Genomic DNA, 17,086 nt, shown 5'->3' with positions numbered 1-17,086 from the left:
CTGTGTTAAAGCAGTGTTCAGAACACACCTGTCCTAGCCGTGAAAGAGGAGGTCACATTCTGAAAACGTAAATAACCCACTTTTAAAAGAAAATAAATCAAGATTAAAGTCCAAAAGCATCCCACTTGAAGAAACGGTTAAGAAGAAAGTCCCACAGCCTTTCATGGCAGTAGAGACAGTGAATTCACATTCACTGTGTGGAGTACCAGGCATGGGAAGGTGAGGCTCAATTCTCTCCTTCCACCAGGTATACCTTTCTCAGCTGATGTCAGGTACCCATTCACACCTGGGTGGAGTGATGAAAAAACAATCAGAGAGCAGTACCTCTCCCAGTGCATCTGTACTGATGGGGTACACAGTGCAAGATGGGTCCATTACCTGCGGCGCATGTTCGCCTCCACCAGGTTGAAGTGAGCCATCAGTCCTCCGTACGGCTTTCCTGGCGTACCCTCCACCATGTAGGCTGCGTACTCTGGGTGCCATGCCGACCGGGTCTCACTGAAACACAGACATGGATGTATCCTCCCTCTCTCTCAGACCTCTGCTGGAGTGTGAGGGTTGTTGTTCTTCAGTTTTACATCTTTTCACTGACAGTGATACTGGATGAAAAACAAAAACAAAACAAAACATTGGGGGTTAGGGGTGCAGGGAGTTGGGGGGTGGGGGGTGGGGATTGAGGGGCTGAAAGTGTAAGACTGCATACGCCTGCATGTTTGAAAGGATGGGTGTAAGGTAGTTGAGTTAGTGCTGACAGTGTTTGTTTGTATGTAAACAAAGCCTTATCCTTATTAATGGTTTATTTATCTATTTTCAGTAAAAGAAAAGTCATTGTACACCTTGTTTATTTCCACGACTGTTTCAATGATACCTTTTTGGTTTCATGTCCATTTGCAAATATCCATGTACAATGGCCACAAAAGAAAAATGTATTGATGGACAGGTGTGAGTGAGGATGTAGGAATTGTGGTAAGAATGGACACACACACACACACACACACACACACACACACACACACACATAACAATGGACACACACACACACACACACACACACATACACACACACACACACAGCTCAGCATAATGGGTAAAGGAGGGGAAGGAGAAAGCAGGAACAGGGAAAGGTGAGAAGATTACCTGCATCCACCTAAGAACAGATGTCAGCTACATAAAAATAAGGCAAACGCAGAGTTATGTTTTTCACTATCAAAAACCAACACAAAAAATACTTTTGAAGAGATGTGACATGTGTTGCAAGGAATCCAAGCTGTTGGAGATGTGTGGTTAGAGCACTGGGCTTTCAATCTGAGGGTCCTTTTTTGATCCCAGTGGTATACGATTGTTTTTAAAAGGGTGGAGATTTTTCTGATCTCCTCTTCAACAGATGTGTAGACCTGCTGGTGCATGAACCCCCTCATACGTCATCACCAGTCCCGAGACTTCCAGGGTCAATGGGGGAAATCCAACAGCAAAGGAAGATGACATCCTCCAAGCTGGTCTGCTGATGACATGAGATCTGGCATGGTCAGGTCTGTCTGTGTCCAGTCCTTCACACTGTCAGATAGGCACTTCCATTGTCATTTTCCTCAGTGTCTGCGCTTGACAGTGCCTCATATGATGGCCTTGCAGAGGCTGTCATGCCCTGTGACGAAGTCAAACCATGCAAAGTGTGCATGTGTATCCAAAAGATCAAATGGCCTCTAATAATCCAGAAGTCCATGTCAGAGTTTGCTGTGTTAACTCTTTCACTGCCAAGTTTCTGTGTGAAAAACACTCCCAGTGCCAAATAGTTTAGAAATGATGCTCCGGGTCACAGGCTTCGGTTTATGTCAAAACAACACAATGGACTTGTTCACTTTAAACTCGGTCAGGGGGCAAAGGTTAGTCATTGTTTTATTGGCAGGAAACTGGATGGAGCTGTCAAGCATTGTTACAATGTGAAAAACAGTCTTATCAAAATCGCCCCCCCCCCCCCCCCCCCCATGTCAACAAAAGCCGCCTATGGTGGTGCACTGTCTTGTCAACAAAAGTCACCTATGGCTGTGAAAGAGTTAAGGAAACAATACAACTGCCCAGCATACACCAGCCATGACATGATCATCAGCAAATTATATTGTGAAAACAGATGCTGGGGAATTATGTGTGTAGTTTCAGTGACACATGGCTTTCCCACCCATTTAAAAACTTCATACTTAGCAAGTCACCAACCAATCATACTCATGACTTGACCTTGCTCCAGTTTTGTGAGAATGGAAGATGGTAACTGAGTTTTGTGTGTATTTTCTCCACTTCTTGTCCTATAATTTTGCCTTACAAATTAAGCTAAACTCTACTATATACCACCGAGGAAAACATTCATTCTTTGTGGTGATTTCTTCTTCGGAAAATCTGGTCTTTTCTCACTGCCAATTGCTCCTCTATTCTTATCTTCAAACACTATCATTCTGCACTGACTGGGCCACTGTGTACAGTTATCACTTCCCTTACTGCTTGACGTGCACTTTTTCACAGGTGTGCATGGGGAAATGTCATCTTACAGCCAGAACTAAAGTACTCAAAGGCCTTGTGAAAGATGTTTGCAGATGACTATGCCCTTGCACTGCAAAATGAACCAAAAGCTTGCTGACCTCCTCTCCTGGGCCATCCCGCGCTGGGCCTCACCCTGATCAATACATCATGATGAAGACAAAACTGTAAGGGCCATCCCGTACCGGGCCTCACCCTGATCCACACATCATGATGGAAGACACAAAACTGTAACAGTGAGTCCTTCACCTACCTTGGGAGTTGTCTTCAACACCTGAAGTAAGGATGAAAAGGTATTCAATGGGCTTTCAAACTTAAACTTTTACTTGCGCTACACTTTGTCCAGTTCCTCTCAGTCCCCTCACCCTATTTCTACCTCTACACTTTCCCTGCATTGGCTCAGTGCCATGAATGTCGCTCCCACTGCTCCTATTTCAGTCAGCCACACTGTCAGTCATGTGGGCGGAGTCTGCTATGTACAACATCACTCACTGATCGTCAGTCTTGCCAGTCTCTTCATCACTCCCTTTATTTTCTATTGAATCGCCGGATAAAATTTCATCACTGTCTTTTTCTTCTAGCTGATGCTTTAATTCTTTCTGAGCATCAACTAAAGAAAGTAAATCTGGTTGCTATAGTGCACCTCGATCACAGAGCTTTATCCAAGTGTTGCAATTTTGCTGATCGCGCAATGAGACAGTAACCCAACCAAATCGTTCAAATAAAGGACTACCTCATGACGTAGATGGGTTTCCTAGCTATCAACAGAATCTAGAAAGATTCCCCAAGCTAAAGCTGTCTGTTTTTGTCAACAAACTCAACACAAACCAGGCAAAAGTCTGAATATTTCAGTGACGAGTTATCTCGTCACGAAGGCTGTGAAGTGTACACGGCTGCACTGATGAGTTATCCTGTCATACTGGCAGCCAAGGGGCAAATGCAATTAATAAGAATTGTGTATACAGTGGCAAACTTGAGAGTTCACAAAACTTTTTTTTTTTAAACTCACACCTGACACTGCAACACCTTTAGATGACATTTAAAAACAATGAGATCAGTCTTCAAAGTGTTAATTATATTTCATTAATTAATCTCTTTGTTTTTATCTTTCTGAAAGCATATTTCATTAATTAATCTCTTTGTTTTTATCTTTCTGAAAGCACGAAGCCAAACTTTGAAGCAGAATATCCTAACATTGTACTTTTTTTCTTTTCTTTTCTTTATTACCTTTGTCATGGTTTGAGTGCACTGGATTCAGCTGTGAGCTGAGATGTGTGAGGTGAATGACGAGCCTTTGGATGCACAATATGTATTGTATTGTGTTGCACTGTATTGCACTGTATTGTAGTGTAGTGTAGTGTAGTGTAGTGTAGTGCACTTTTTATGAGCAATTTACCCATGTGCGCACCACAACAAAACCAACATTATATGTGCATCACAACCATGTAAACACACTTTCCTCACTCCCCACATCCCCATCAATACTCCTCTCCACCTGCACCTCCCCCCAAACCCCACACACAGAAGCACGTGCCAGAAAACACTCACACAACTGAACACTGGAAACCACCCACCCACCAATGATGCCCTCCAGAAAACGCATCCCTGCAACACGCACTCAGGCATGCAGCCACACATGAACACACAAACACTCACCATCACCCCGCCACACACACGGCAAAGTCTCTCCACAACAAAACATGCACCCAAAACCAGATCACACCAAGATCAGGAAAAAAACAAAACACACACACACACACACACACACACACACAAGTTTCAAGTTTTAATTATCCTTTCACTCCTACTGGAGTATGGAGGATTACTGCAAAATAATCTTTTCATGCCCATAACAAACATTTCCAAATACACAACAATGTCACATTAAAGTTGAGAAAACACAAATGTCTTTTAACTCCAAAAGTACAGCTAGGCAACATTTGCAAATCTAATCATCTTACTTACAGCTAAAATGGATTTTTTGCCTCCTTTGAGCATATTACCAAAATTAAAAACCGATTTTGGAGACAAATATTTTTTAAGAACATATATATTTCGTAACTGATCATAATTGGGACATTCCATTATAAAATGAAACTCATCCCCAATCACAGACATGTTGCAAACCTTACAAAGCCGTAACTCTCATGGTATGCCTTTGTGTCTCCCTGTTTCTATTTCCAGCTAATGATTACTACTTCGAAATCTTTCCACATGGTTTGAGTTATCAGCCCTTGCACCCACTGGCTGCACTTCGTTGGTCTCTACATTTTTGTGTGTGTTTATTTGTTTATCGTGCTCAGTTCTGGATATTATTTACATCTATGTGCGCGTCTTGTTTCCAGGACTCCGAAGGTCGGAACAATTTTGTTTATTTTCATTTGCTCTAAGACTAATTTGATATTTTATATTCATCATATTCGTGTATTCATTTACAAACTGGCACATATGAATGCTGTTCACGTGACCCTCGTTGTCGTGTCAGCGACCATCTTCGACCTGCCTACGATACTCTCCGCCCTTTGGCACATTTCTCACGTGCCCAGCCTTCTCATACCGTCCGACCTCTGCTCTCGCACTGCCACTGTCACCATGGTAAACATCAATGACATCAGAGCTTTGCTTAGAATGCCATGGCAAAAACACTGCAGACTACACGATGACTGACACAACACGGCGCATCATCAGCCTGGGCATAGGCAAACCGAAAACGAAGAGAGGAACCAGAGCAGGCAGATTTCGCCGTTTGTGGGGCTCTGTCCCCTGCACTGACCGTCCTCCTGTCTCCGATGTCAGCCCTGCTGTTGCTGTCACTGTCACTGACAACGTTACATCTGCTGACCTGTCTGGCATATCCTCTGACATTGTTCCCGCTGTGTGTGACGTCAGCACTACTGACAGTACCCCTGATGTGTTACCTGTGTGTGTTGACAGATCCACTTAATGCAGCACTGTTTGAGCTGCTTCCAACCTCAACACACGTGTTCCTGCTAACATTTTTACTTCCCGTGACATTATCCCCTCTGATGACAATATTCCAAACTGTAATGTATCCCCCATGATAGCCTCTACTCCGCTTCCTACTCCTGCCACACCTGTCTCAACTCCCGGACCTTTTTCTTCCTTCCCATTGTCCTCCACTGCTCAGTCACCATCTTCTTCCACCGTCTGTCTGCCTGACTCACCTGCTTCACCATTAGATTCCTCTCTCCTTACCTCTGATCTCTTTCATGCCTGTCTGTTCAATGCTCAATATGTCTGCCCTGATCAAAAGACTGACTATATTTCTGATTTTATTTTTGAAAAAAACTTTGATATCATATTTCTTACCAAAACCTGGTTAAAGTCACAAGGTCACGAACCCAAACTTAAACAACTGACCCCCCCTGGATACAAAACTATGTCACTTCCTCGATTGTCTCGTGGAGGTGGCATCGCCACCGTCTACACAGGCATCTTGGAGTCTTCCCTCTCCTTCTCCCATAACCCCGCCTTTCCACATGATACCTTCGAAATGCTAGAAGTCACTCTCAGTGTTCCCGGTCACTCAATCATCTTCTGTTGTCTCGATCGTACTCCTCCTAGTCGTAAAAATAACCTAACGTCTTCTCTGTTTCACGATGAGATCTGAACACTACTTGATTACTACAACCTTCGTTCTGGCAAACTTATCATCCTCGGAGATTTCAATTTTCATTTCGACAACCAAACTTCCACTGATGTCAAATGCCTATGTCTATCTCTGTCCACTCATTCTCTCTCTCAGTTCGTTACAGAACCAACACACAGATCTGGCCATACGTTGGACTGGCTCATCGCACGAGACTCTGATGCCATGGTTGCGTCAGTGACTGTACTGACAAACTTTCTTCCAACCATTCTGCTGTTATATTCTTGCTTAATATTTCAAAACCTACCAGAACCAAAAAATCTGTTACTCATCGCAACCTGAAATCCATCAACATTAACACTTTTTCTTCTCAAGCTGCTGAACGTCTTTCCAAAATTTCTTCCTGCACCGACGTATCCACACATTACAACACTGTCCTCTCTCAACTGCTGGATGAACATGCACCCCCCACTACCCGTATACTTCCTGACAGACCTTCCGCCCCATGGTACACACAAGACATTCGACTTGCAAAACACAAGCATCGCCAACTGGAAAGACGATGGCGATCAACAAAACTGCAAGTCCACAATCAAATATTCCGAAAACAAATAAATAAAGTCAAACATATGATCTCATCAGCAAAGACAAATTTCTTTTCTTCTCAAGTTCTCGATGCCACATCCTCCAAATCTCTTTACTCTGTCATGTCAAATCTTCTTGGAACTGCAAAAAAGACTCCTCTTCCTTCTGCCTACACTTTATCTGAACTCCCCGATGTCTTCTCCTCTTTCTTTTTCGACAAAGTCCAAAATATTCGTACCATCTTAGACCAAATGTCTTTCCAACCTGCTCATCCTGATCCTCAATTCAGCGGCACTCTTCTCTATTCCTTTAATCCATTGACTGAAACAGAAGTTCATGAAATCCTGAAAGAAATGACAATAAAATCCTGTGAGCTCAATCCTATACCAGCCTCGGTCTTTTCCCAGTGTGTCTCACAGCTTCTCCCCCAATCACCAATATTGTCAACTCATCCCTTCTCACTGGAACGTTTCCATCCACTTTCAAAACTGCAATCATCCGGCCTCTTCTGAAGAAACCCAACCTTGACGCAACATTTTGAAAAACTATCAACCAGTTTCTAATCTTCCATTCATGTCCAAACTCCTTGAAAAAGCTGTCCTCAAGCAGCTCAACAACCACCTTTGTTTCAACAATCTCATCCACCCATTTCAGTCTGCCTATCGCACTGACCACAGCACCGAAACCACTCTCCTCCACATTCTGAACAATCTACTGATAGCGTCTGACTCAGGAAAAATTTCCCTTCTCACTCTTCTCGACTTGTCAGCTGCCTTTGACACGACAGACCATTCAATCCTTCTTTCCCGTCTTCATTTTATATTTGGTATCAACGGTACTGTTCTAAACTGGTTCAAATCTTATCTCACTGATCGATAATGTAATTATCAGGCATTTGACATATATTTTTCTCTACCAAATCCACTTTTGAAATTTCGATAAAACAAACATTTACTACTCGCCTCTACAGCATGTCTCCATAGATTTTGAAAACTATCTCTCAATGTTGACATTCTTGCAGAAAGATTCCCTCTCCAAGAAGAATTGAGTATCCCAAACACAGTCATACCCTGCTTCTATTAAAAATTTGTCTGATACAACTCATCCATTTTGAAGAATAAATACCATTTCGATGTAAGTCAAGTAATATCAAATATATTTTCCCAGAATATTTTTTTGTGTTATCACTAAGCTGGTCCAAAATCGAACTAATCTCATTTTCACTAGCACACTAATTGGATAAATACCAGTTTCTCCATAAGCAATTTGGGTCATAGTATTTCTGTTCAGTTTGAACAAGCATTTAAAAAAAATTTCAATTCTAATTTTTCAAGTATATCTACATTTTTATAACCCCGTATTTCTGCACCATACAACAAAACAGGAACAATCATAGACTGGTACATACACATACACCCAGTTAACAAGGAATGGAGCCAACAACACTGACTGACTCACCAACCACACAAGACAACAGCTAGAACTGTCCCCAGAAAGAAAAGAGAAAGGAGACAAACAAGACGACAGCTAAAACTGTCCACAGAGAGAGACAAAGGACAAAAGAAGATTCAGTGATGCACAGACAAATGTGTGGTGATGGTAACATCCACTCATAATACACATACACCCAGTTAACAAGGAACTGAACCTACGAGACTTACTGACTCAACTGTCAGGAAAGGGAATGGAGACAAACAAGATGACAGCTTCAACTGTCAAGAGAGAGAAAAAAGACAAAAGGAGATGCAGCAATGCACAGACAAATTGTGTGGTGAGGGTAACATCCACTGAACCTACAACACTTACTGACTCAACTGTCAGAGAAAGGAAAGAGAAAGGAAACAAACAAGATGACAGCTACAACTGTCAAGAGAGAGAAAAAAGACAAAAGGAGATGAGGTGTGTGTGTGTATGTGTTCGTCAGTGAAAACATCTGTGCACCAAAACCATGCTGTATTCGTCTGTGCATCGCCTCATCGCCACAGATGTGTAAATTTCTGATTAAAAAAAAAAAGATAAATATTGATAACAAATATCTATTCCTGACAACCAAAGGAGGCTTGGTGCACTTATCGCCTCATCGCCACAGATGTGTAAATTTCTGATTAAAAGAAAAGAGATAAATATTGATAACAAATATCTATTCCTGACAATCAAAAGAGGCTTTGTGCACTTTGTGCGCTGTAAATGCCATCTTTTTCTTTTTCTTTTTTGTTTGTTTGTGTTTTTTGGGGGTGGTTTTTTTTTGTTTTGTTTTTTGTGGTTGTTTTTCTTTTTCTTAGTAATGTGCATTCCTGTTATCAAATCAAGGCATATATATGTGTGTATACATATATATTCTTTACCAAACATTTTGTGCAAAGACAAGGCTTCCCAAGCACCCAAAAACACAGACAGCAACTTAAAAACAAAGCTCTTGTTCTTGCAAATGGTTCTTCCTTTTACCTGCAGTGTGGTGGGTACAGCAGTCACAGGTCACAACAAGCCTTTCCTTCTACCCTCAAAAGTGACAGTCATTAACAACGCTCCCACTACTCCATAGTCCATGACACCAAGACTGGCTCTCTTTTTCTTTTTTCTTTATTTTGCATTCATTAACTGCAAATAAAAGACCACTTGAACCTACAAGTGGGCCTTTATGTGTGTGGCAATTCTTACCCTGCCATGTAGATGGCCATACTCCATTTACAAGGGTGTGAACATTGGGTATGTTCGTATCTCCATACTGATATGGATTATAGGAAATGTAACATGCACGTTTGATATACTGCATGCGTATAATACACAAAGGGGGTTCAAGCACTCATAGGTCTGCAAATACATTGACCTGGGAGGTCAGATAAATTTCCACCCTTAACCCACCAGATCCAGCCACGATTTTAACCCAGAACTCTAGGACTGAAGGTCCAATGCACTAACAACTCAGCTATCAGGATTTGAACCCAGAACTCTAGGACTGAAGGTCCAATGCACTAACAACTCAGCTACCCAGAACTCTAGGACTGAAGGTCCAATGCACTAACAACTCAGCTATCAGGATTTGAACCCAGAACTCTAGGACTGAAGGTCCAATGCACTAACAACTCAGCTATCAGGATTTGAACCCAGGACTCTTGGACTGAAGGTCCAATGCACTAACAACTCAGCTATCAGGATTTGAACCCAGAACTCTAGGACTGAAAGTCCAATGCACCAACAACTCAGCTACCCAGAACTCTAGGACTGAAAGTCCAATGCACTAACAACTCAGCTATCAGGATTTGAACCCAGCACTCTTGGACTGAAGGTCCAATGCACTAACAACTCAGCTACCCAGAACTCTAGGACTGAAGGTCCAATACACTAACAACTCAGCTATCAGGATTTGAACCCAGCACTCTTGGACTGAAGGTCCAATGCACTAACAACTCAGCTACCCAGAACTCTAGGACTGAAGGTCCAATACACTAACAACTCAGCTATCAGGATTTTAACCCAGAACTCTTGGACTGAAGGTTCAATACACTAACAACTCAGCTATCAGGATTTTAACCCAGAACTCTAGGACTGAAGGTCCAATGCACTAACAACTCAGCTATCAGGATTTTAACCCAGAACTCTAGGACTGAAGGTCCAATGCACTAACAACTCAGCTATCAGGATTTGAACCCAGGACTCTTGGACTGAAAGTCCAATGCACTAACAACTCAGCTACCCAGAACTCTAGGACTGAAGGTCCAATACACTAACAACTCAGCTATCAGGATTTTAACCCAGAACTCTTGGACTGAAGGTTCAATACACTAACAACTCAGCTATCAGGATTTTAACCCAGAACTCTAGGACTGAAGGTCCAATACACTAACAACTCAGCTATCAGGATTTGAACCCAGAACTCTAGGACTGAAGGTCCAATGCACTAACAACTCAGCTATCAGGATTTGAACCCAGAACTCTAGGACTGAAGGTCCAATGCACTAACAACTCAGCTATCAGGATTTGAACCCAGAACTCTAGGACTGAAGGTCCAATGCACTAACAACTCAGCTATCAGGATTTGAACCCAGAACTCTAGGACTGAAGGTCCAATGCACTAACAACTCAGCTATCAGGATTTTAACCCAGAACTCTAGGACTGAAGGTCCAATACACTAACAACTCAGCTACCCAGAACTCTAGGACTGAAGGTCCAATACACTAACAACTCAGCTATCAGGATTTTAACCCAGAACTCTAGGACTGAAGGTCCAATACACTAACAACTCAGCTACCCAGAACTCTAGGACTGAAGGTCCAATACACTAACAACTCAGCTACCCAGAACTCTAGGACTGAAGGTCCAATACACTAACAACTCAGCTATCAGGATTTGAACCCAGGACTCTTGGACTGAAAGTCCAATGCACTAACAACTCAGCTACCCAGAACTCTAGGACTGAAGGTCCAATGCACTAACAACTCAGCTACCCAGAACTCTAGGACTGAAGGTCCAATGCACTAACAACTCAGCTATCAGGATTTGAACCCAGAACTCTAGGACTGAAGGTCCAATGCACTAACAACTCAGCTATCAAGCCTGTCTGACTGGCTTTCCATTGAATTCAGCATGGGTGACCCATGTGTAATAAGGAACTGGTCCACAGCAGCGCTTAGTCTGGGTGACCCATGTGTAATAAGGAACTGGTCCACAGCAGCGCTTAGTCTGGGTGACCCATGTGTAATATTATATATAATAAGGAACTGGTCCATAGCAGCGCTTAGTCTGGGTGACCCATGTGTAATAAATAAGGAACTGGTCCACAGCAGCACTTAGTCTGGGTGACCCATGTGTAATAAGGAACTGGTCCATAGCAGCGCTTAGTCTGGGTGACCCATGTGTAATAAGGAACTGGTCCATAGAAGCGCTTAGTCTGGGTGACCCATGTGTAATAAGGAACTGGTCCATAGCAACGCTTAGCCTGGGTGAGTCTTGTGATATGAGGATTCTGTCCAGGGCACCGCTTAGTCTGAGTGACTCGTGAACTGAGGACTTGGACCATAGCAGTGCTTAGCCTGGATGATTCTTGTGTACCAAGGAACTGGTCCATTTGCCTTCAGATTTTTCACTGCTGTTTCTCTGGAAAGAGACATCTGCAAAATTTTTCAGGTTTCCCACAATATATTCATCATCTTGTGGTCAGTGTGGTCAGAAATGAAAAGAAAAGGGTATTTACAATATAAAACAAGTGTTGGTTGGATGGTTGGTTGGTTGGTGTTTTCAAACAAGTTTTCCTGACCACACATAATCTCCTCCCTCCTTCCAGTTTTGTGCGAGGCTAGAAATACCCACCTGTCCAACTGGCCAGGACAACTAAACTTTCTGGTGGATTAGTGGAAATGCTCTCTACATTTGTACATTGGGCAACCAATTATGATGTGTGCAACAGCCAAGTGGTTAAAGCTTTAGATTCTCAAAGTGAGTGTCCCCGGTTCAAATCTTGGTAATGGCGCCTGGTGGGTAAAGGGTGGAGATTTGGGTAAAGGGTGGAGATTTTTCTGATCTCCCAGTTCAACATATATGCAGACCTGCTTGGGCCTGAACCCCTTCATGTGTATACGCAAGCAGAAAATCAAATACACACGTTAAAGATACTGTAATCCATGTCAGCTTTTGGTGGGTTATTGAAACAAGAACATACCCAGCATGCACATCCCCAAAATGGAGTATGGCTGCCTACATGGTGGGGTAAAAACAGTCATACACATAAAAGCCTACTCATGTACATATGAGTGAACATGGGAGTTGCAGCCCATGAACAAAGAAGATGAAGACTGTCATTATAAGGATGACTGAGCAGTCAGCTTCAGTGCAGACTGATCACACTTCCCTCCTCCCTTTTCACTGAGACAAGGTGTATTCTGTGAATAAGATGTTTCACACAGAAATGACAAATCTATCCAACTTGAAATTCTCTGCAGGACTGTTTATTTCTTGAATTTTTCTTTCCGTTAGTTATGAAACAAAGATCCTCTTTTCCTGCAATATATACTATATGATGAATCATGTCTACTCTACAGGTACTTCCATTCAAAAACCATTTCTTTAGTCAGGGAGGGTAAGCAGAAATTTGGGGGGGACAAGTGACTTTTTGTTGTTGTTGTTGTTGTTGTCCCCATAACAATTTCAAAGTTATCTGTGTTCTGGGATTTTCTAGCCCTGTGGAAGTGTCATAGAACTAAATCAACAGGTTTGTGAGCTTTGGAGAATGTTAACTGGGCAGTGGGGTCACATTTCAGAGGACTGTTCCACTTCCAGTGACTGAGTTAGTGTCTCTGATTAAGATTTTTACACTGTTGGGTCTCGTTCATGGAAACCGAGCTGTGCTCAAGTTGGTTGAAGGCATTAAGTGTACTTGGCCGGCAAAGTATGCCAAAATGTGTGTGTGTGTGTGTGTGTGTGTGTGTGTGTGTGTGTGTGTGTGTGTGTTTGTGTCTATATGTCTGTGTGTGTGTGTGTGTGTGTGTGTGTGTGTGTGTGTGTGTGTGTGAGTCTGTGTCTTTGTGTCTATATGTCTGTGTGTGTGTGTGTGTATGTGTATGTGTGTGCATGTGTGTGTGTGTGTGTGTGTGTGTGTGTGTGCATGCCTGCATGTGTGTGTGTCTGCATAGATATATATGCATATATGCAGAAAATGGGGGGGGGGGATAGGGGGGAGGGATAGGGGAGGGGGATTGAGAGAGATTTCATTCTATACCTTGGGCTGTTCCCAGTAATTTCATTGAGTTTCTTGAGAATCTCTTGATTTCGTAGAGACAGCTGCACACGTCGATTTGCATGGTCAAACTTCACCACCTGATACTCCACCTGGCCAAACACAATGACCACAGTGACTTACAATGGCACACATGCTAACATCTGACATTTGGGGTTCTAATTACAATAAACTTACACTGACACATGGATGCACACATTTGAAATTTTGAACTTTTGTACCATGTACACAGTACACAGCTGACAATGACAATTACCCTCCATTGTACTCTACATAATTTGTAAAAGAATAATAGTTATATTTCTATTTGAAATCTTATGCACTAGTAAACTCTGTGTGTGTGTGTGTGTGTGTGTGTGTGTGTGTGTGTGTGTGCATTGCTGGCTTGTGTCTGAATGTCGTATGGAAAAGATGCACTTTAGTTACTGCATGTCCAGTGCCAATACTTGCACGCTGATTTATCTTACATTCCTTAAAAAAAATACATTTGTAAAAATTAAACATATCATTCCATTTTTTTTAGCCTGCACAAATAAAATCAATACAACTAATATACTTTAATTTTTCTTTCAGAGTAACAACCTGAGATGTGTACATAAATCTATGACAGTGTCATAAAATCAAACATACTTTAGCAGATTACATTCAAAATGTAACAGTTGTGTAATGAAAATGTGCATGTGCCTATGTAGATTCATAAGAAATTAACTTTTGAGTATGTCTACGTGTTATTCTGTTGTGTGCCTGGGGTTGGTGTGGTTCCATATGTGGGTGAAGACGTGTGTGTGAGAGAAGTTAGATGTGTTTACAGCAAGTGGAAGTAGAACTACAAGGGGTGATGTAGCTATGTTGTGATTTGCTCTTTGGATGGGAAAAATGTAGAAGAGAGAGAGACAGAGACAGAGAGAGAGAGAGACACAGAGAGAGACAGACAGAGATAGAGAGAGACAGACAGACAGACAGAGATAAGGATTTTAAAATAAGCAATGGATTATATTCCTACTGATGTGGAAACAATCTCGGAGCTGATAAAATGAAGACAGAGAATGATGGCTGGAGAGAAGAAGAAAGAAAGTGAAAGAAGAGGAAAAACTAGAGGTAGAAGAAGAAAGAAATAAAGAAGAAAAGGAGATACAAAAAAGGAAACAGGAAACTGGACATACAGTGCTTAGTGATAAAGAGTTTTTGTGTGTAAATAAATGCTGTGGCTGTAATTCTTAAGTGGGTAAATGTGAGTGACAGAGAAAGTTGAGTTGTGTCTCTTTCTTCTGCTCTGTAATCTTTCTTTACAAGTTGGCAGTTCTGCATACATGTATGTAATGTCCTGTCCAGCAGATAACTTGTAATGGTATGGCTGAACATACTGTTACATTTATAGGACTGATAAAAAAAAAATGAACAGAAAGCAGTACATACAACAACAACAACAACAAAAATCTATGACTATGCCTACATTTTATGCACACACAAAGAGTATATACATTCATAAAAATCAAACACATACAATATGTGTGGTGAGCAGGCATGTCTGCTCACATGCGGACATGTCCCTTTATTCATTAAATTTTGATTCAATAAACTTTCTGTCTGTGATATACCAAACACAATAAACTATGGTAAGACCAACGAACTTTGTCAAACTAGTCTCACAATGCATTAGTTAAAGGAAACTGATTTCTGTTTCCCCTACGTTACTTTATTCTAGTATTTATTGTTGATATTTTTATGCAAGCTCTGCCTGTAATATCCTATGCCTTGTGGTGATACAAATTCTTATCTTGAGTGTAAACATTGCCTATCTAGAAGATTAAAAAGTGCAGTACAGACACTCATAGTCATATGAAGAAATTTCCTACCTGTGCATACCAAGATCGATAGTGCCCCAAGTTTGTCTCTTTTTTTTTCAGTTTATTTATTTATTTATTCATTCATTTATTTGTGACCACGTTTGTTTGCTTGTTTTTGTTTTTTTTTTTTTGTTTGTTGTTGTTGTTTTAGTGTTTTTGTGTTTTGTTTGTAACAAAGTGCATATTCAGAACAGTGACAACAACAAAAAATTATGTAGAATATGCACCATGTATGCCCTATGTTCTTCTTCTGTGTATGTCTTTGTCTTGTTACACTTTCTTTTCCTGTTATGCATTAAGTTAATGTAATGTATTGTATTTGTACTGTTTAGTTATATTAAGATTTCAGCATTGTAAACAAAAATAGAATTAATAAAAATATTTTTAAAATTTATATTTTTAAAAAAATATTAAAAAAGCTATAATAAGGTTTATAAAATTATCTACATGTATAAGAAAAAATGCTCAAGACAAAATATGAGTAAAAAAAAAATTAAAAAATTAAAAAAAAGAAGAATCCACAGCTGAAAATACCTTTAGTCATCAACTAATTTAAAAAAAAGTATGGCATTGTCCTCACAGATGCCACAGTCATAGAATATGAATGAGACGAGGTCCCATGTGCAGCATGCACTTGGCTCACTGAAAACAACTCATGGCAATGAAAAGGTTGTCCTCTGGCAAAATTCTGCATAGGAATTCTATTCTTGATAGGTACACAATTATACATGCATGCACTCTTGGCCTGACTAAAAGTGTTGGGTTATGCCGCTGGTCTGGCATCTGCCTGACAGGTGCTGTGTATCATATAAGGATTTGTCTGAACAGAATGCAGTCATACCTCCTTGGGAAATGGAAACTGATTTTTACTGATACTGAAACCTTTCATGTGTCTATGCACACAAGCTGAGGATCAATTACACTCATTTAAAACACTATTCTGTAATCCCTGGGTTTGGTAATGAAAAACAAATGTACTCTGCATCTCTCTCTCTCTCACACACACACACACACACACACACACACACACACACACACACACACACACACACAAACACATGCACACAAGCACGCACGCACGCACACCCATCTAATCTCACACGCACTGACACACTGGACTGGCACAGTGTGTCAGACACAGCACAAAATTAAACTTAAAGCTTAATTCTATCCGATTTGGACAATCTGTGAAGACTTCTACGGCTTTTAAAATAATATATTAGCATCATTTTTGTGCGAATTGAAACTGCTCAGATTTTAATCAGTAGTCCTCGCATGAGTAGAATACGTAACATGCACTTGCTGTGCACACAAGTTTCATTGAAAAACGAGAGTTACGGTCACGTGTTCGGTCGTCTCACATTCAGCAGCACTTACCTCATCTCCCCAGTACAAAACATCTTTTGTTCTGCTACGCAGTTTTCGATATTGGTTCAAAAATTGCTGAATTCCGTGCTGTCGAACGTGATCAGCGTATTTCTTGGTTTCCTCCCACGACAGTGGAGATCCTTCAGACAGCAACCCCATACTCCGAACTCTTCACTCTTTGGCTGCAAAAGTCCGTCTGCTGTCGTTTGTCTGTAAATGGCCGCGAACCAAATGAGAATAATCAAGAAATAAATATTTACTTGCAAATGCACGCATCGAATCAAATTTCTTTCTATGAGAAAAAGAAAGAAATACCCGTCAGTGAGCAAAGTACTCTTTTTGTTGTTGCTGTAGTTGGTGATGCAAAGTTCCGCCGACTGCAGTCGAACTGGTTGTACAGGATTGTACTGTTGTTTATA

General features: G+C 41.2%; 1 protein-coding gene across 4 annotated transcripts in view; it reads right to left on the bottom strand.

Moving 5' to 3' along the window:
• The window catches only part of LOC143291164 (glutamate--cysteine ligase catalytic subunit-like), a 67,542-nt gene extending 50,456 nt beyond the window's left edge, over positions 1 to 17,086 (bottom strand). For 2 of the 4 annotated variants that reach the window (XR_013056478.1, XR_013056479.1), the window contains exons 1-3: positions 16,677 to 17,077; positions 13,435 to 13,544; positions 379 to 498 (exon numbers count right to left, since the gene is read on the bottom strand). Coding sequence is in view for 2 of the 4 variants with exons in the window: in XM_076600865.1 (XP_076456980.1) it covers positions 379 to 498; positions 13,435 to 13,544; positions 16,677 to 16,826 (380 nt within the window). In the remaining 2 variants the exon portion in view is untranslated. Of the gene's footprint in view, positions 1 to 378; positions 499 to 13,434; positions 13,545 to 16,676 lie in introns of all 4 variants that reach the window. The other 2 variants (XM_076600865.1, XM_076600867.1) reach the window with 2 other exon arrangements.

Source organism: Babylonia areolata, chromosome 16 (genome assembly GCF_041734735.1).
Source record: "Babylonia areolata isolate BAREFJ2019XMU chromosome 16, ASM4173473v1, whole genome shotgun sequence".
Classification (NCBI taxonomy): Eukaryota; Metazoa; Mollusca; class Gastropoda; order Neogastropoda; family Buccinidae; genus Babylonia; species Babylonia areolata.
The sequence above is the reverse complement of the archived record's forward strand: the minus strand, read 5'-3'. Positions and strand labels throughout refer to the sequence as shown.